At 50.6% G+C, this 19,741-nt stretch overlaps 1 protein-coding gene across 4 annotated transcripts in view; it reads left to right on the forward strand.

Annotated features, from left to right (window-relative positions):
* The window catches only part of Pdzd2 (PDZ domain containing 2), a 381,914-nt gene that overhangs the window by 358,350 nt on the left and 3,823 nt on the right, over nt 1-19,741 (forward strand). For all 4 annotated transcript variants that reach the window (XM_028884407.2, XM_028884405.2, XM_037209380.1 and 1 more), the window contains 5 exons: nt 4,802-8,783; nt 9,713-9,830; nt 12,927-13,028; nt 13,545-13,815; nt 16,583-16,717. In XM_028884407.2, coding sequence (XP_028740240.1) covers nt 4,802-8,783; nt 9,713-9,830; nt 12,927-13,028; nt 13,545-13,815; nt 16,583-16,717 — 4,608 coding nt within the window. The remainder of the gene's footprint in view (nt 1-4,801; nt 8,784-9,712; nt 9,831-12,926; nt 13,029-13,544; nt 13,816-16,582; nt 16,718-19,741) is intronic.

Consider the following 19,741-nt stretch of genomic DNA (forward strand, 5'->3'; position numbering starts at 1 on the left):
GGGTTTGTGCCTTGAGGAGGTGTTTAGACGGGCAAGCTCTTTGGACCAGAGAGGCATTTAGTCTCCCAGCCCCAGGGCCAAAAAAAGGACATCTGTTCTGTGTTCCCTGGTACTTCTCCCTCTGTTCCGTCTGTGCTTCCAGCCCTCTGCAGGTGTTTGTCTGTCCTCTCTGGAATTCCCACCAAGTAATAAGCTTTAGAGAAAGGAGCACCCAGTAAATACAAGTCCCAGGAACTGATGATGTTTAATATGTAACAATACATGTGCTATATTTAATTAACATATAAGTCACCTGGAAATGTACTGTGCTGGTTGTCATTGAGTTCTCAATGCAAGGAGCCTGAGAGAGTTGGTGTGTAATGCTCTGGCGCCCTCTAGGGCTTTGGAGGTATACCTGAAGTGTCTGACCCGCATATTAAATTAAATGATTCCTATAATTTTTAGGGCTTCTGTCTGTCTTTTTTGTGGTGTTTCCATTCTCTTTTTCAGTTAAAGGGGCCAGCAGAGACCTTGACTGTTAGGCATGGCCCTTCTTCCTTCTAATTTTATCATAAATAGCTTAACTGCTTTCCAATGTACAGGAAAAACATTCTTAAAAAAATCTTAACTTTGCTGGGCGGTGGTGGCGCATGCCTTTAATCCCAGCACTCGGGAGGCAGAGCCAGGCGGATCTCTGTGAGTTCGAGGCCAGCCTGGGCTACCAAGTGAGCTCCAGGAAAGGCGCAAAACTACGCAGAGAAACCCTGTCTCGAAAAAACCAAAAAAAAAAAAAAAAATCTTAACTTTTTTTTTAAAGGAAAGATCCCAAAACACATAATTGATAAAAGAAGGAACTCTTTACCTTAAAAAAAAAAATCTGATTTTTGGGCCCATGAGATGGCTCGGCAGGTAAAGATGCTTGCTGCCAAGCCTGAAGATTTGGATTCAACCCCTGGGACCCATATGGTAGGAGGGGCTGACTCCTTACAGAATGTCCTCTGACCTCCACACATGAGCCACGGCACCAGGGGCCCACACATACACACACATAAAAAATAACTAAGTGTTTGAAGTCCTGATTCTTAGAACATGTCTAAAAAATGATACAAGGCAAGAAGCACGTGGACATCATACCCAGGCCAGGTTCAAACCCAAGCTACAAAAGCAGCAGCAACTCCCAGCAAGTCACGCTAATCCTCAGTTGCCGGCCTCGCGACTCTGAGGCATCTGAGAGGTTTGTCGGTGTGTACTGTTCAAAGCACTGTCCAGTAAAACAGTATGCATTATGTGTATGAGCATATGTGATTTTTCCTAAGGAAAAAGTCACATAAGAATGTACATGCCACCAGGCGGTGGTGGCGCACACCTTTAATCCCAGCACTCGGGAGGCAGAGGCAAGTGCATCTCTGTGAGTTCGAGGCCAGCCTGGTCTACAGAGCGAGATCCAGGACAGCCAGGACTATTATACATAGAAACCCTGTCTTGAAAAAATAACAACAAAAACAGAATGTATATGCCTAGCATGTATTCAGTAAGTTATGTACAGCCACACACAATTTTCCTGAGATGGTTTTCAAAAAAGAAAGACTGATTTGTCGTTGTATGCAGGACCCGACTATAGCTCTGCTGGCCGTGAGGGCTGACCTACAGCCCAGACAGTGACTGGGTCTCTTAGTTGGCCACTCTTAAAACCAGGAGCAGGGGCGAAACCCTCCAAGGGCTCACCTCAGCTGCTGTGAGAAAAGCAAGAAGAGATGTAGTGAGTGTAGACACTGGATTTGTTGCTAGCCCCATAATGAAATGCTGTTGTCTTTATTAAGGAAATTAGGAGTTTTTGACCCAACAGAGAAGGAAATTTTCAAGTTGCCAGAGCCCCCCCCCCCCAGGAAATCTCCATTGCTGCCCTTCTGTGTGTCCTCTTGGTCCTGTTGTGTGAACAACAGGTTCGGTATCAGTCAGAGTCATGTGCTGTTTCTCTTCTCAGTGTGGTACCTAACACACTTCTTAGCCTCAGATGCCCACAGAAAGCGATGTTCAAGCAGCTACCACGTCAGCAGGGCTCCTGCATGACAGGTGTGGCATGGCAGGTCCGGCTGAGCCCTGGTGACCGAGCCTGCTCTGGGGGGAAGCCACGCCCTCATCCCAGAAGACCTCCACGCTGGGGATGGGCCCTTCAGTGGACATTTGGGGGGGCTTCCAAATGAAGCCTTATTTTGAAAGGCAGTCCAAGGGTTGCCTCCGGATAATGTCATCTCCCTCAAATAAAATGAGGGGCTGGGGCTGGGGCTGAGTTGGTGGAGTGCTTTTGTGGGTGCGTGAAGCCTCGGCTTGGATCCCCAGCATCACACGGGTTGGTTGTGGTGGCTTACACTTCGGGAATTTGAACACTGGAAAGGAGGCTCAGGAATTCAGGGTCATCTTCTGATATGTAGTGAGTTCAAGGTTAGCCTGGCATACATGAGAACCCGTCTCAAAATAAACAAAAGCATCTGACGATACACACTCAGCTCACCAACAAAAACTGCATAAAAAAATTACCTGTTAGGGAATGTTTAGTAAGCAAATCTGAAACTGTCACATGGCCTTTTACAGCCAGAGACATGGCTTGTGGGTTAGATCCCTGAGCCCACATAGTGAAAGGTGAGCATCCCCCAAGTTGTCCTCTGAACCACCCTCTACATACACACACACACACACACACACACACACACACACACACACACGCCTTTGAGTCACTTCCTCTTGTCACATCGCTGCTTTCCCCTGTATTTGGTGTCAGCAGAAGTAAGGACATTATACTTAAGAGTTCACAGGCACAGGTATGGATGGTGCAAAGCTGACGACCTGAGTTCAATCCCCGGGACTTCCATGGTAGAAGAGAAGCAGCGCCTGCAAGCTGTTCTCTGACCTGCACGTGTGCACCATAGTACACACACACACACACACACACACACACACACACACACACACAATAAATAGATGTCATTTTTAAATTTTTGTTTTTGTTTTTTCAAGACTGGGTTTCTCTGTGTAGCTTTGGAGCCTGTCCTGGAACTCACTCTGTAGACCAGGCTAGCCTCAAACTCACAGAGATCCACCTGCCTCCCGAGTGCTAGGGTTAAAGGTGTGTGCCACCACCACCTGGCTAATTTTTAAAAAAAAAATTTTAAGAGAGACTGGGCTAGCTACATCAGTGTTTCCAAGATTTAATCCCAGCGCTCAGGAGACACAAACAGATCTCTTGAGTGTAAGGCTAGCCTGGCTAGCCAAGGCTACATAGTGAGACCATGTCTTAAAGAAAAGAGAGTGGTGGAGAGCTTGCTAGGTTCAAATGCTTAGTACCACCAAAAAGGAAAAGAAGCACTGTAGTTAAATCCAGTCATTCGTATGGCGCTGATTTGGTTGGGAGAGGAGCTTGCCTAGCATGTGCAAGGCCCTGGGTCTGACACACACATCCCCAACCCCCGTGCCACATAAACTGGGCACAGAGGTGCAGACCTGTACTCTCAGCATTTCAGAGGGGGGGGAGTGACAAGACCAGAAGTTCAAGGTTGCCCTTGGCTACACAGCAAGTTCAAGGCCAATCTGAACCAGACTTTGTCCCAAAAACCAACTGATAGCCGGGCAGTGGTGGCACATGCCTTTAATCCCAGCACTCTGGAGGCTGAGATTGGAGGATCTCTGAGTTCAAGGCCAGCCTGGTCTACAGAGAGAGTTCTAGGACAGCCAGCGCTACACAGACAAACCCTGTCTCAAATAACCAAAAGAACAATTGATTTCATAGGGGAGATATGAGAGGAACTTAACATTTCGGGTAACACTTCTCAGGCCAAGACTTCTCATGGGTCTGAGCCTGTTCCCCCACCTCAAGATGATACATGTCAAAGGGAGATTAGCCCAGGAGAGTGCGCTCGCAAGGCTCTCCGAGGGGACACCTCCAGGACAGAGTGGCTCTCAGAGCCGCTCAGGGACATGGCTTCCCCCTCCGCTCCCTGTCCCTGCACCTCAGAGCTTCCTGTGCCTCTCTGCTTTTGACCTGTTGTCCTCCTCACCGCTTGGACCAAACTATCCCTCCTGGGCCCCTCTCAGGCTCCCTCCACTTGCTGGGGTTTTCCTGGCGTTTCAATCTCCCGCTTCTCCAAGTCACGTCAAAGGCAGAGCTGGAGCTCCATGTCAGTGGGGGACCCCACCTGGAACATTCTGCCATTCCCCTGAGCGCCGTCGCCTGTGCTAAAAAAAACAAGCCTTCTGGCTAAGTGTGCGGGCACAGGCCTGTCTTGGAGGCTGAGTCACGGGGGTCAACGGGGCTGTACAGAGAGACCATCACAAAAAGCGAATGGAAAAAGTAAGCCTCTGGGGTTTGGATGTTCGACTGTTGGTGCCGTCTGAGGCTAAAGTCACTCGTGATCAGACACTTGCAGGGACAGGACAGGGCAGGACGGCTCTGCCCAGTCTAGTCTAAGGAGTGAGACCAACGGCATCTCTCTTCCCAGAGCCTCTGCCGGCAGAGGTGCTCGGGTCAAGAGATCCAAGCAGGGGATTTCTGGTGTCTCCTGTCTGAAAGCAGAGAAATGGGCACGTTTAACTGTCCATGCTTCCTGTTTGTCCGAGGTATTTTAAGACCATTAAAGCAGGGTGGTGGCTGTTAGCTTTGAGCACTCTGCAATTTGAAAGACAAAAACCAGAAAAACCAGAAGGTGATATATGTAGGCTGTGGAATGTCCGAGAAACAACACTGAGGTTATTTATACTTCTTTAGAACCCTAGAGGGTTTCTGTTTGCTTACCCTTCCCTTTTCATCCTCCTCTACCACCCTATACAGGATGGGACGGCTCCTCAGCTCACCCTTCCCCAGGGAAGAACAGGGAAGCTCACCCTGACGGCGACGAGACCTCCACAGTCACAGAGCAGCAAGTCGGCCAGCCTGTGTCTCCCAGGACCACGGAGCCTGAGTCCCAGGGCATATCTAAAGTGAAACCAGCCAGAGAGCAGAACACGGCTGGTCCCAGGGACAAGGCCTTGGCCCCTCCTGACTTCAGCAGGACTCGGGCTGCCCCTGGGGACAGCTCTCCCAACACCAAGAGGGCAGCTGTCCCCGTGAGCACAGGAGCAAGACCAGCTACGGCCATCCCTCATGTCTCCCTTACGTCCCAAGAAAGGAGCCGAGGGCCCACCGAGGCCTTGGGAACAAGGGGACGCTGCCCACCTAAAAGCTTCAAGGATGGTGCTCAGCTTGAAGGTACAGCTTGCGTGTCTGGGAAGACGTCTGATGCCAGCCCCTCTCTGCCAGTGGCCAATGACAGGACCCCGTCAGGGAGCAGAGAGAGCCCTGTGACAGACATTGACACCTTCATCAGGGCAGCCTCTGAGGCCAGGTCACAGTCTTCTCAGAAAGCAGAGCGCAGGTCTCACCCAGGCATTTTTAAGGACCAGCCACCGGAAGGGGCTGGGGATGGCAGTTCCCACCCTGCTCAGTCCGTCAGGAGGGACCAGACATCCTCCCCAGCGAAGACTGGGGGCACGGGCTCACCCCCGCCCCCACAGTGGGCCCCCCAGCCTTCTGTTTTGGATTCCGTCCATCCTGATAAACATTTTGCTGTGAACAAGAACTTTTTGAACAACTACTCCAGAAATTTTAGCAATTTCCATGAAGCCAGTATCTCCCTGTCGGGCCCGGGGGACAGCACAGAGCCGTCTCTCTTATCCATGTATGGTGACGCCGAAGACTCATCTTCGGACCCTGAGTCTCTTGCCGAAGTCTCGCAAGCAGCTGCCGAGAAGAGCTGGTCACCTCCCCATTCTCGTGGGTCCTCTCCTAAGGCAGGGACTAGTGAGTCCGAGGATGAACAGATAGAAATTTGCTCCACGGGTGGTTGCCCTGCCACCCCGGCGACTGCCCGTCATCCCCCTGCCCAGGCGGCACTCCGTCGAGTTCTACCACTCCAGCACAGTGCTCTGAGGGAGCCGGTGGGAGACTCCTGTGAAAAAGCCTGCTTCTTGCCCGGCGCCTCCCACACTGCCATCCCAAGCTCTTCCCAGCCATTGTCCTTCCCGGATGTGAGCTCTCAGGAGCACGAGACGCCGGTGGGCGTAAATGCTTCACAGAGCCACGGGTCCTTAAGCACAGAAGAAACCATGGCCCCCACCAGCAAGAGCTCACTCGTGGGAGACAGCCAGTCTTCTGAAACGACCAGCCGTGGTCACAACCTGCCATCTGCGCTGAGGAACCCAACCATGGTAAATGGCTTGGAATGTGACCTGCTGGATGGGGGAGCCCCAAACCAAGAAGCAGTTGCTGCTGGCGTGATGCACAGTGTGTACACCCTGGGTGCCGAGGGCCCCAAGAATGGAGAAGCTGTCTTGGCAAACCTACACATCGCCGAGAATCGCAACCTGGATGACTTACTACAGAAACCAAAAACCACCTCCAGGAAGCCCATCATGGCCTGGTTTAAAGACATAAATAAAAACAGCCAGGGGACACATTCACAAAGCAAATCCGAGAAGGAACAGTCATCGAGGCCGGCGACAGGTCCGGGCTGCACCAGCCACAGCAAGGGGGTGGCTGTGCCTAAGAGTCCTCCTCCGCTGCACAAGAGTCCGGAAAACAAAGACCTGCCCGAGAAAAGCCCAGTGGAAACACTAAGTAACTGTCAGAAACCCAAGTACGGCCCTAAGCTGAAGAAACTGAATGGTAAAAGCAAGGTGGGTCCTGAGGCCCCTGTGGCCAGCTCTGAGAAGGTTAGTGGGACCGATCACAGGAAGACCTTGATTTCCCCTCAGGCCTCCCATAAAATGCTTTCCAAGGCGGCATCACACCAGCTCCACAGAGCCGACCAAGAAGAGCCAAACAACACGCCTGTGGATACCCCCAAGCCGCCCCAGGGCATATCTGAGGGCAAGCCACCCCTGGCTGCCTCTGGGTCACCGCGGACCTCGGCATCAGACACCAGCATCCGAACCTTGACTTTACCCCTGACCTCCCCCAGGACTCTCCCTGAGCAAAGTGCAAGTGGTAGGTTCCACATGGCTGTCTCCCCGGAATCTGACACAAGCCGTCCAACCACCGCCAGGTCCCCTGGGTGTGGAGCAGAGGGCAAGGTGCCCCGGGGTGACTCTGGGTCAGCCAGTCCCACAGCACCAAGGAGCAGCGTGGCCTTGGCGGGGGTCAGACAGAGCAAGCAGCTCACGCCCAGCCACGTGGACGTGGACGTGGACGTGGTGGTGTCAGAAGCAGCCCAGCCCCGGGGGATCGGTGAGAAAGGAAGTGAAAAAATCACTAACGATGCCCTCGAAAAGATGAACCCGCTGAAAATAGTTGATATTCCTTCTGAAAGAATGCCAAAGAATGCATGTGGTGACAAGCCACCTAACGGTGACAGACAGGGAGGGTTCTTGACCCAGAGCGGCTGTCAGGAAAAGAGTGGAATCAGCCCCCGGCAGTCGGCAGGATCATCCCCAAAACACCCACCCCCTGCCCCCTCACACACCTCCCAGGTGGAGCGGGAAATGCGCTGGTCCTTCGGCATGGCCAACCCAGCCTCCTCCCCGCAGCTGCCTGCTAAAACGCCAGATTCCTCCCAGGGCCGATCGAGCCAGATGCCAGCCTCCCTAGGGGTGCCCAAGAATGGTGTACCCATAGGCCCTGGGGGAGAGGAGCAGCCCTACTTCACACCCAGGCCAGCCACCAGGACTTACTCCATGCCAGCTCAGTTCTCAAGCCACTTTGGACGAGAAGGTCCTCCCCCACACAGCCCAAGTCTCTCGCCTCAGGACCCCCAGGTCCCTGGGACGAGTGTCAGTCTCTCTGAGGCCAAGACAGCCAAAGGCATGACGAATGGACAGGGTATGTACAGTGTGAAGCCTCTGCTGGAAACGTCAAAGAACCTGCCGCCCACGGATGGCAGGGATGGGGGTGCCGCCCCTGAGACAGAGAGCTGCCCCATCCCAGACAAAGTCAAAGCCGCCAGGAGACATTACTACCATGAGCAGAATTGGCCCCATGAATCTACCTCGTTTTTCTCTGTGAAGCAGAGGATCAAGTCTTTTGAGAACCTGGCCAATTCTGACCGGCCTGCAGCCAAGTCGACAACATCCCCATTCTTAGCTGTGAACTCCAAGCCTCCCATTAGCAGACGGTCATCTGGCAGCATCCCTTCAGGGAGCCTCAGCCACCCCAGCGATGTGACGACAGCCAGGTCCCTGAGAAGAAGCCTGAGTTCCTGCAGTGAAAGCCAGAGCGAAGCCAGCAGCCTTCTCCCGCAGATGACCAAGTCCCCGTCCAGCGTGACGCTGACTGTCTCCAGGCAGAGTCCACCAGAGCCGAGCAACAAGGGCCCCAGTTCAGACCCAAAGAAATCACTTGTCCCCGTGGGGATTCCCACCCCCACCCTGACCCCAGCCTCACCCGCGAAGAGGAACAAGTCCTCGGTGCGCCACGCCCAGCCTTCCCCTGTGTCCCGATCCAAGCTCCAGGAGCTGCGAGCCTTGAGCATGCCCGACCTGGACAAGCTGTGTGGTGGGGAGGACTACTCTGCCGGTCCAGGCACCGTGCTCTTCAGAACCCAGCTGGAAATCATCCCCAGAAGGTCACCCGGTTCCCCGGCTCCGTCTCCAGCCGGCTCCCCAGCTCGAGGCCATCCAGGCCTTGACGGAGCAGGCTCCCTTCCATGTCCTACGAATGGAAGGACCAGAGTCTACCCAGGAGGAAACAGCTCTCCAGCCAGTGAGCCTGCAGTATCCGCTGGAGCCAAGGAAGGGGATGATGTGCGGGCCCTGCCTTCCGGAAGAAGCTGGTCGGTGAGGTGAGTACCCTCCCCTCTTACGTGAACCGGCCTGCTTCCACTGAGAATACTTTTAGGTTTATAAAAAAAAGATGCAAAAGTAATAAGGGGCGTCCCCATGCTATATCTCCCCAGCTCTTCCTAATCAACATCTTACACAACCTTAGTCCATTAGTGAGAAATAAGGTTTTAACCCTCCACAACCAACCATATGCAAAGCCATAGACTTCAGCTTCGGCTGGATCGATTCCACCAATGTTCTTTTCTATTCCAGGATCCAGTCCAGACCACACTGCATTTTCTTTGTTCTTTTCTATTCTATTCTTTCTTTTTTTGGGGGGTGGTGGTGGTGGTGGTTGTTTTTGTTTTTCGAAAATGGGTTTCTCTATGTAACAGCTCTGGCTGTCCTCACTCGCTCTGTAGACCAGGATGGCCTCAAGTGCACAGAGATCTGTCTGCCCCTGCCTCCTGAGTGCTGGGATTAAAGGCGTGCCCCACCACCACCCAGCCACATTGCATTCAGTATCAGTCCTGGAAGCATAAAAAGCCCCGGAAGCCACATTTGCCTGCTAATGTGTGGATCTGAGGACATGGACATGATACCAAGCAAGGGAGGTGGGGGACCAGCAGGCTGTGCCTCAGGGACTCTCTGGATCTCTAAAAGCGGCTGGAGTTAAGTGGGAAACTGAACGTTTGGAGTAAACATATCAGAAGTTGTCTGCTAAACTCTGGCGCTGGTCCCTTAATATCCTAGAGGGATCCCCAAACTCACATCCCCCACTGTCAGTGAAGGATATTCATGCAGGATTCTATGGTGACTCTGGAGGGGGAGTTACCCCCAACAGGAGGCTGGAAGGTCAGAAAACACCCACAGATGAGTCCTTAGGAAATGGCGAGGTTCCTTTTTTTATATATATAGCTAACCTTCTTCAAATGTATTTTTCACTTAGTTTGGATCAACTTCTTGCCTCAGCGGGGGACCAGCAGAAATTACAGGCCATTTTGTCATTAGTGGGGTCAAAATCTACCATTTCCACTCTCATTCAGGAAGCGAAGGCACAATCAGAGGTGAGTGGACACACAACAAATCAGAGGTGAGCGGACACACAAAATCCAGGGATGCGGCGGCGGCGTCAGCGGCAGCGTCAGCGGCAGGAGCACTGGTGGATGGGGGCGGGTGCTGGTCTGTCTGCCACTACCTGGAGGGGCTGGACCTTGCTGCGATGGGAAATGTCAAGTCCCCTGCAGCAACTGCTCACCACCAGAGGAAATGCTCAATGACCGGGTACCTCTGTCCTTTGCAGTGTGGACATAGACTAGTAAGGGGAGCCACCTGCTGGTAAGAGGCTCACACTGTTAGAGACCCACTTGTGCCCTGAAGTTGATTTAAGGAAGAGCTGCTAACCCCCAGGTTAACAGGACAAAGACAAAGAATTTAAATGAACCGTATGTGACCGTGAACAGTCACCAAAGAGAACGTGAGTTCCCATCTAGAATGCTTCTTGGGGTAGTAAGAAAATGAACCTCGACAGATGAGTATTTGTAGAGAAAAAGGCAAACAGGAATGGCTGATAACATACTGGGTGACTCATGTCATCTGCAAACATTATTACAGCAATTACTCACACACCTGGTATCATCTGGGACTTCTCAGTTAAGATGCAGTCTTACCATCTAATGGGCCAGGATGGTGAGGAGATTGGGGGTGGGTGGGCACAGGGGTGATAAATAGCTTAGTTCCCACTCCATTCCGATGTCAACCTACTTGGTTCAGGTCCGTACAGTCAAGAGCCTTAGTGGAAGCGAATTCTTTCACTTTGAGTGAAAGGGACTATTCATCAGCTTGCCACCTCCTTCGATGCCAGGCATGTGTGACAGGGCCACAGTCTCACTCTGAGACATCGTCTCATTCTTGCCAGGCCTTCTTGACTCCAAAGGTGTCATAACAGATCAAATGTACAAGGACACAGGAAAGCCTCAACCAGACCCAGACATGAGATGCATTCTCGGAAGGCAGAAGCAAAGCAGTGGCGTCGGTGTAGACCGAATGCCAGGCCCGGCCGTGGGTCTGACCCCCAGAACAAGTGTACAGTTTGGTGTCGAGGACCATTCCTGCTTCCATCAAAACGTAGTTTTCTTCCCCTGTCCCTCCTTTGATTTCAGCTGAGGTCAGAAGAGAAGGCAGAGCTCGCCTTTTCCTGCTCCTTGTGCTTTTCTCACAGAGAGTGTGGTATGCAGGCACTCAAACCGAACTGCACAAACCAATGTCCTGTGGCCTTCTGTTGTACCAGGAAAGATGACTGAGGCCAAACTTCAGCCTGCTTTTCTGGCTACCACACACCCAAGCTTTGGAGGGAGGGCGCTGTTCATCTGGCTTCTCAATGCTGTCCCAAGTTTCTCAGGCAAAATGTGCCCTGAGCATCAGCTGCTAGTATACTTGTTTACCCAAATGCTTCTGCTTAAAATACTGTCCCTGTTCTAGGAAGAACGGACATTGAAGAGCATCTGTATCCCAGCATCAGACTACCTTCCAGAAACTGTGCAAAGATTATCATTCACTAAGCCTTGTGCTTCTGTGTTTGTTTAGAAAACCTAGAGGCCAAGGTCACCTTTCTATCCACTGGTCTGGGTGGTTGAAGATGCCCAAGTCTTCATGACTTACAATAGAACTAAACACTCTTCCATCAGATTTCCTGATCAACTGAACCCATAAATGGTTTTCTGCTCCCTTTCACCCAATCCTTAAAGGTTGTTGGTAGCTTTCTCTTGTATTGGTATGCCTGAGAACATCTTGAAGCCATTGATGAAAAACCAAGCATTGTAGAGTCTTCAAATGTTAATGAATCATGTCTAAAATTCAAATTTCAGAATACTTAGCCTACTTATATGTAATCTGTCTCAAGGTATCTCTTGACTGATGTTTGAAGCAAGACAGTCTAACGTTATTTAACCCTAGAACACTAATAATATTCTAATCTTGTATGGGTGACAATTTTCACCTACCTTGTTTTATGACTGCTGGTTAATCAATTGCACCTGAAATTCAATAACCCAAATATGGGAACATTGGTGTCTAAAACATGGATGCAGTGTGCCTTTATCTTGCTTGCCTCTTGGCATTTATCTTTTTGTTGTTGAAACCCAGGTTTGCTAATAATTGTGGACTTAGGGAGTTTAGCGCAATTGGTAGAGTGCCTGCCTAGCATGCACAATGGCCTGGGTTTGATCTCCAGGATCACATGCAACCAGGTATGTTGTAGACAGACTTTCTTTGTATTCCAGCAGTCAGCTCTGTCCTGCCAGCCAGCTCCCAAATAACCACACAGAGACTTAATATTAATTATAAATGCTCGGCCGATAGCTTAGGCTTTTTAGCTATCTCTTATAATTTAAATCAATCCATTTCTGTTAATCCATGCTACCCTGAGGCTCATTTACCTCATCTACCTACTTCCCATCTTGCTCACTCTGTGTCTCCAGGCATCTCCTCCTGACTCTACCCTTCTCCCCTTCTGCCCTGAAAATCCTGATTAGATACTGGACATTTAGCTTTTTTATTAAGCCAATTACAGTGACAGATATTCACTCATTGTAAAGGGATATTCCACAATATGGTGGCACATTGCAATCCTAGTCCTTGGAAGATGGAAACAAGATCATACTATAATCAAAATATTCCATATTTAAAAATCTATTTCCAATTTTCAAAAAAGATCAGAAGTAAACAATCACCTTTGGGAACATAACAAGTTTTGAGGCCAGCCTGGGCTACATGGACCCTACCTCAAAATAATACTATATAAAACTAATAGACTTAGAGAAGTGTGGCATGAAGAATTCCCTATGCAACAGAGCAGTGTAATGTGGTCAAATCTAGGGAGGCAGCAATCTTCCTTAAATGGCTTGAAGACTTGGAGACCTAGGAAAGCTCCTGCCTCCATCCTCATTCATGTTTCCCGGGTTCCACAGCTGCAGGGTGGATCCTCAAAACCTTGCACATAAGCTCACCTGGGACAGATATAAGAAGGCTAAGCTGGGGGCTCCTTTCCCATTTCCGGGTTAAATGGAGACCGTGTCAAGCACCTCCTTCATGAGACTTAGATCAAAGTTTCTCACTCTGGGTACAAGGAATACACAGTAAACGGTCTTGTTTTTCTTCACTAGAATAAAGAAGACACTTGCTTCATAGTCTTGAATAAAAAAGAAGGCTCAGGTCTGGGATTCAGTGTGGCAGGAGGGTCAGACGTGGAACCAAAATCAGTCATGGTAAGAGGTCGCGTTACAAGACTCTCGGGGTTCCGCCATAAGCCGCAGAATTTGATCAGGACACAAATTCCAATCAGATCACTGAGTTTTGGTCCCTTTCACCAACATGAAAACGGGAGCATGAGAGAATGGCACACAGTGTTGCCACTGTCAAAGATTGGTGTTTTTACACATAGCTAACATGTGTACAGGCCGAATGCAATGTATGTCAGCACGGTTATCTATAGTGTAGTCATTTATGTTTAAGCACTAGAAATGAAAGTCAAGTGCGTAACAGTAACATTCTGTATCACTTGGCGACCTTGAGGCCATTTTTACTGGGCAAGCCCGCGTCTTATCTGTCTCTATGCCTGTTGCCCCATGGGAATATGGGTAGATGCTGCTGTGGTGGCGATTTGTAATTCGGCCCTGAAAGTTAGCATGAGGAAGCCCCTTCACCATAGATTTGCTGCTCCTCTCTCACTCTCGGTTGCCGGGGTTGTGAATGGATTTGTTCTCTTTCCCTTTCCGTCCTAGGTCCACAGGGTGTTTTCTCAGGGTGTGGCTTCTCAGGAAGGGACTGTGAGCCGAGGGGATTTCCTTCTCTCCATCAACGGCACTTCCTTGGCTGGTTTAGCCCACAGCGAGGTCGTGAAAGTTCTGCACCAGGCACAGCTGCACAAACAGGCCCTCGTGATCATCAGGAAAGGGAATGCATATCCCAGGCCCGCCCTCAGGCAGGAGCCTCCCTCTGCCCATGGAAAGGGTCCACTCCCCAGAAAGACCTTGCCGCTGGAGCCTGGGGCTGGTAAGTCATCCACTGATAGTGAGCAGGGCGTGAGCAGCTGCCTGATAAAGCCGACTAGACTGGACTAGCAAGATAAAATAGGCGAGTGAATAAAAGAGCCCTTACAACAGGGGATTCAGTGTTGAAGGAGAGATTTCTGAACACGCTGTCTCCTTGAGAAACACCAGCTGGCACTGTCTCCTGTTTTCAGCAGACTATAAGGAGATAAAGGGGTAAACATGTTTCTGTGTTTGCAAGTAGAGACTGCAGTCTTTATGTGCCAAGGGTTTAGGAGGGGTTCAGAATGGCCTCCCCTTGTACCGTCCACACTGGCTCAGAATAGACTTTCCTTGCACCGTCCACACCAAGTTCCACACTAGTTCTGTCCCACGCCTCAGACAAGCCCTGCCGACTCCCTCAGCATCCTCTCCTGCTGTCCGTCTGGAGGGCAGATAGTCCCCAGTTCAAGGCAGGCGGGCCTTTGTTTCTTCTTAGCATCCATCCTGACAGTCAAGAGTGGCCAAATGCCTCTGCTCAGTTTGGCATAGATGTGGCCTGAGCTAGCCATAAAGGCTTTTCTGAAAATGCTGAGTTTGATTCTGTTAGATACACAGAAACTCTTTTGTCCAGGTGCCTCTGCAGAGCACAGTGTCCTCAATCTTCTTGTCCTGTGAGGTCACCTTCATAGCTGTGGTCCTTCCCAGTCTAGGGAGACACCCCAGTCATCAGCCATGGTCATGCTCACCTCTGTCCAGGCAGGCACCATCTAAATGGCTTGGTGTATTATTCAGTGGGAACTCAGCTTGTCCATGGAAACACTGAGCGCTCAATCGTGATGGCTTCCAGAATGTGAGCCGCATTCGGGAGTCCCCGCTGTCGTTTCAATGCAAGATTCCTGTACACAGTCTGTGCATCTGGCCTGAACCAGACTCTGCAGCACTTTGAGGGCTTCCGCTTACCGCTCTTCCGTATTCCGTTGCGACCTCCTTCCAGACTGACAGGCAGCCATCTCTCTGATGTGGGCCCGTCTGTACAGTGGAGGCACCTGGACAGCTGTTAAACCCCGATGACCAGGAATGCCCCTGCTCAACTGAACCAAAAGTTCTGGGGAGTGGGGACCAGGCATGAGTACACTACAATGCAGTCAGGGGATTGCAGGAGAGAGCCCCAGTTGGTGACCACTGTGAAAGCCTACCCCCCCACACACACACACATTCTTTTGTTTTTTCGAGAGGGTTTCTCTGTGTAGACCATGTGGCTTTGAACTCAGCGATCCGATCCGTCTGCCTCTGCCTTCCGAGTGCTGGGATTAAAGGCATGCGCCACTGCCGCCTGGCTCCTTTCCCCCTTTTAAAATTATACCATTAAAAAATTATACCACAGGCTGGGCGATGGTGGCGCACGCCTTTAATCCCAGCACTCGGGAGGCAGAGCCAGGCGGATCTCTGTGAGTTCGAGGCCAGCCTGGGCTACCAAGTGAGTTCCAGAAAAGGTGCAAAGCTACACAGAGAAACCCTGTCTTGAAAAACAAAAAAAACAAAAAAACAAAAAAAAAAAAAATTATACCACTCATAGTGGCGCATGCCATAAATCTCAGTACTTAGAAGGCAGAGGTAGGTAAATCTCTGGCCAGGCCAGCCTGGTCTGCAGAGGAAGTTCCAGGATAACCAAGACTGCTACATAGAGAGACCCTGTCTCAAAACCACAAATATATATATCACTCCCAGTATTTAGCAAATTAGACCATGCGGACTGGCTCTAAACTGCAATAAGGAACTGGCAGTGATGTGGGTCTGACTGTAGTCCTAAGGACTGTATTAGGAACTGGCAGTGATGTGGGTCTGACTGTAGTCCTAAGGACTGTATTAGGAACTGGCAGTGATGTGGGTCTGACTGTAGTCCTAAGGACTGTATTAGGAACTGGCAGTGATGTGGGTCTGACTGTAGTCCTAAGGACTGTATTAGGAACTGGCAGTGATGTGGGTCTGACTGTAGTCCTAAGGATTGTATTAGGTAGGCAGTTTCATTCATTCGTGGTTCCTCTCTTGCCTTCCAAGCAGCTAAGCACACCTTTCCACTCAGCTCCGTAGTACAGACTTACAGGAACTAAAAGGCGAGTGTACAATTCCTATTCAGTCCCCAGCCTGGCCTTTCCAAACAAGCCACAGAGCTGATATCACCATGGAAACACCTCTCCCCCGACAAGAGCCAGATGCCAATGAAGGACGCCAGTGTGAGGGAGGCAACCATGCCCCAGGGACACAGGGTTTCCTCTCATGGAAGCTCGAAGGGCACAGGGCAAGGAAGGAAGCCCCACCCGGCTCCAGGGAGCTTCCCAATGAATTATGACAGTCTCTCATGAGCTGGGCACTTCAATGCCTCCGCTTCCAATAGCAGATGGTGACATTCTGTTGCTATGGCAGCCACGGTTGGCAGGAAATCGAATTTGATTCACTGAGTAGGGACTTCCATCCTCACCGGGATGTGTGCTACCAGAATGTGAGGCTCGACGAGAGCAGTGTCCCCTGGGCATTTCGGCCCGGGAGAGAAAACATTCTCTGCTCTTGCAGGAATCCACAGAAAGCAGAGGATGTGGGTCCAGCAGGGCACAGCCAGTCAGGGGGCTCAACCCTGACGCTGGGATCAAAGATTGTAAACAGTTCCCAGCCGACAAGACTCAGGGGTGACCAGAGTCCGTGGTACCCCAGGCAGTGCGTTTGGGGGGCACTGGACGGGTGGCATGTGGAACGGCCTGTTATCTTTATCATGACAAACGTTCTTGCTGCAGGAAGAAACGGAGCTGCTCACGATGCTCTGTGTGTTGAAGTGCTGAAAACCTCAGCCGGGCTGGGACTGAGTCTGGACGGAGGCAAATCATCCGTGTCTGGAGACGGGCCCCTGGTAATTAAGAGGGTGTACAAAGGTAAGCACAGCTCCATGAAAACCCACCCCTCTGTATAGGAACTGAGCTGACCCTAATGTCTCTGATGCTTTTTTTTTTCTATTAAGATATTTTCTATTCATTTTCCATATCAACTACAGATTCCCCCTCCCCTCTCTCCTCCCGCCTTGCCCCTAACCCCCCAAACGCCCCCCCAAGGTAAGGCCTCCCATGGGGAGTCAGCAGGGCCTGGTACATTCAGTAGAGGCAGGTTCAAGCCCCTCCCCCTGCATCAAGGCTGTGCAAGGTGTCACACCATAGGGAGTGGGCTCTCATCTGTGGTGCGTTTACTGCTCTATGACATGGAGTTGTCTTTTGCACGTATTAAAACTCCCAAGGTCCAGGGAGGCACCAGGGTAAGCACTATCGTCAGGTAAGAGCACCTAATATCAACCAAGATTTCCAGTGACTTCAAATACTAGGCTGCAAAAAAAAAAAAAAAAAAAAAAAAGGGAGATAAACAGTGTTGAACGGTTTTTTCGTGAACTTGAAATTTTCATTTTATGATCTTGGGAAATCGTTTGGGCTGGGGGGGATCTGCTTTTTGTTTCTAGGTTGTTGTCTTTGTGTGTGCACACGTGTGTATGGTATGCATATGTATATGCATGCTTGTGTGTGCACACGTGAAGGCCCAAAGCTGGTATCAGGTATCCTCCTCCATTGCTTTCCACTTTATTGACTGAGACAGGACCTCGGACTCAGCCCTGTGCTTGCCCGTTGAGATCTGTCTCCAGATTGCTGGGATTACAGGTGATTTATTTGCACACGTGCTTGGCTCTTATGTGAGTTCTGGAAATCTAAACTCTGGCCCTCACACTTGCATTCATTCTAAACAATCAGAAATTATATAACTGTATGGCTGACATCAGCATATAAATACTTACAAATAGACCAGAAACTCATTTATAGTTAGATATAAGTAAGCTATCAAGTCATGAGGTTGGTTGTTCCTACCTTTTTTTTTTTTTTTTTTTTTTTTTTTGGTTTTTCGAGACAGGGTTTCTCTGTGTAGCTTTGCGCCTTTCCTGGGACTCACTTGGTAGTCCAGGCTGGCCTCGAACTCACAGAGATCCGCCTGGCTCTGCCTCCCGAGTGCTGGGATTAAAGGCGTGCGCCACCACCGCCCGGCTTGGTTGTTCCTACCTTAAGATGTATGTATTTGCTTTTTTTTCCCCAGACAGAAAGGGTCTCACTATGTAGGCCCTGGCTGGCCTGGAACTCAGAGATCCACCTGCCTCTGCCTCCCTGATCTAATTTGGTCAAGTTTCTGAACTTGTGATCTCCTTCTGTAATTACATATCTACGCTGAAACCTCTCTCCACTCCAGACACAAAGTATTAATATGAACACACACCTGCGAATCTCTGAGTTCGAGGCCAACCTAGACTACAGAGAGAGTCCCAGGACGGCCAAGGCTACACAGAGAAACCCTGTCAATAATAATAATAATAATAATAATAATAATAATAATAATATAGGGAAGAGAGGCAGAAGGCCAAAACTGCCAGTCTGTGCAGCCCACAGACGCCACAGGACAACATTAAGCAGGGAATGCTGGCCCAAGTTGTTGGGCTGCTCCTTTCTAGAATTTCTCCGTGGATACAGAACTTCCGTCATCATCCAGTCACAGGACCATCTCTGAGAGACCCACCTTCCCACACCACGGCCATGCCTGCTCCTTCCCCTGAACCTGTCAGGTTTTGTTCTAGTTCTGTTCTCAGCCATGGCCAAACACACGTGAGCAGTAAATTCCTCCCATCTTAGAACAGTTGTAAACCATCTCCGGCTGGACACAGTGGCTCACGCCCGCAGTCCCAGCACTCAGGAGACAGAGGGCGCTGTAGTAAGTCTGAGGCCAGCCTGGACTACAGACAGGGAGTTCTAGGCCAGCCGGGACTACATAGCAAGACCCTGTCTGAAAACAAAATCAAATTTCCGTGGAAAGTGGAAACGAAGCCCCTAGTGGTGAGCTGCCGCCCTGTGTGGCTCAGAAATGTGCAATCAGAGCTGGAGCTTACAAGTTCACCAAGGGCAGGAGCCGAGCACCTCCTGGTTCAGTGGGCTGCCAGACGTAGGCATCTAGTGATGGGAAGGACTGGGGCTTGTGCCCCGACAGGGAACCAGAAGCAAGACAGCTTGCTTGACAGCTCCCAATAGCATCCGAGACAGGCCCCACACAGAAAACAAGCGTGAATCTGGAGTCAGCCCTGTTCTATGTACTACGAGGCTTAGCAGTGCTGGGCTGGAGGACCACACACACACACACACACACACACACACACACATACACACTCATCCACTGACAGAGGTAGAACAGAGACCAAACAGGGAAGCATGAAGCCGGTCAACTGTAGGAGTACTCTCAAGGAACAGCTCCCAGAGGAAGAAGGCAAGATGTGTGAGGCCATCTGATGCCAGCTGAACTCACACTGAGAGCCCATTAGCCCAGGCACAGTCATTAGGGACCACATCTGCTGGCATCTTCATCTTGGACCTCCCCATCTTTAAAACCATCTCTGGCTTTCCCGCCTTCTGAAACTTCCACCAGCGACCTGAAATTGATCATTACATTCCGTCTGTGCCTTAAACCAAAGTGAGATAGCGTTATATACACCTACCTCCTGGATTCCCATCATCTCAGGTCCCTTCCTGAGTACCAGCTCCAGACAAGGCACTGAAGGGTGTGGTGTGTGTGTGTGTGTGTGTGTGTGTGTGTGTGTGTGTGTGTGTGTGTGTGTTTGTACACACGTGTGCACCATACAAGTGCAGAGAGGCCAGCAGATGAAGTTGGAACCCCTGAAGCTCCAGTCATTAGTGGTTTTAAAGCCACCAGACATGGGCGCTGGGAAGTAGTCGTCTGAACTTACGGCCTCTGCAGAGCATCAGCGGCATCTTACCTGCTCAGCCATCTCTCCAGAACCTTTTAGTAACATCTTTATTATCACGTGTGTGGTGCTCACGGAGGCCAGGGCACAACTTTCCCAGTCTGTCACCTTTACCCACTGA

Source organism: Peromyscus leucopus, chromosome 11, assembly GCF_004664715.2.
Source record: "Peromyscus leucopus breed LL Stock chromosome 11, UCI_PerLeu_2.1, whole genome shotgun sequence".
Classification (NCBI taxonomy): domain Eukaryota; kingdom Metazoa; phylum Chordata; class Mammalia; order Rodentia; family Cricetidae; genus Peromyscus; species Peromyscus leucopus.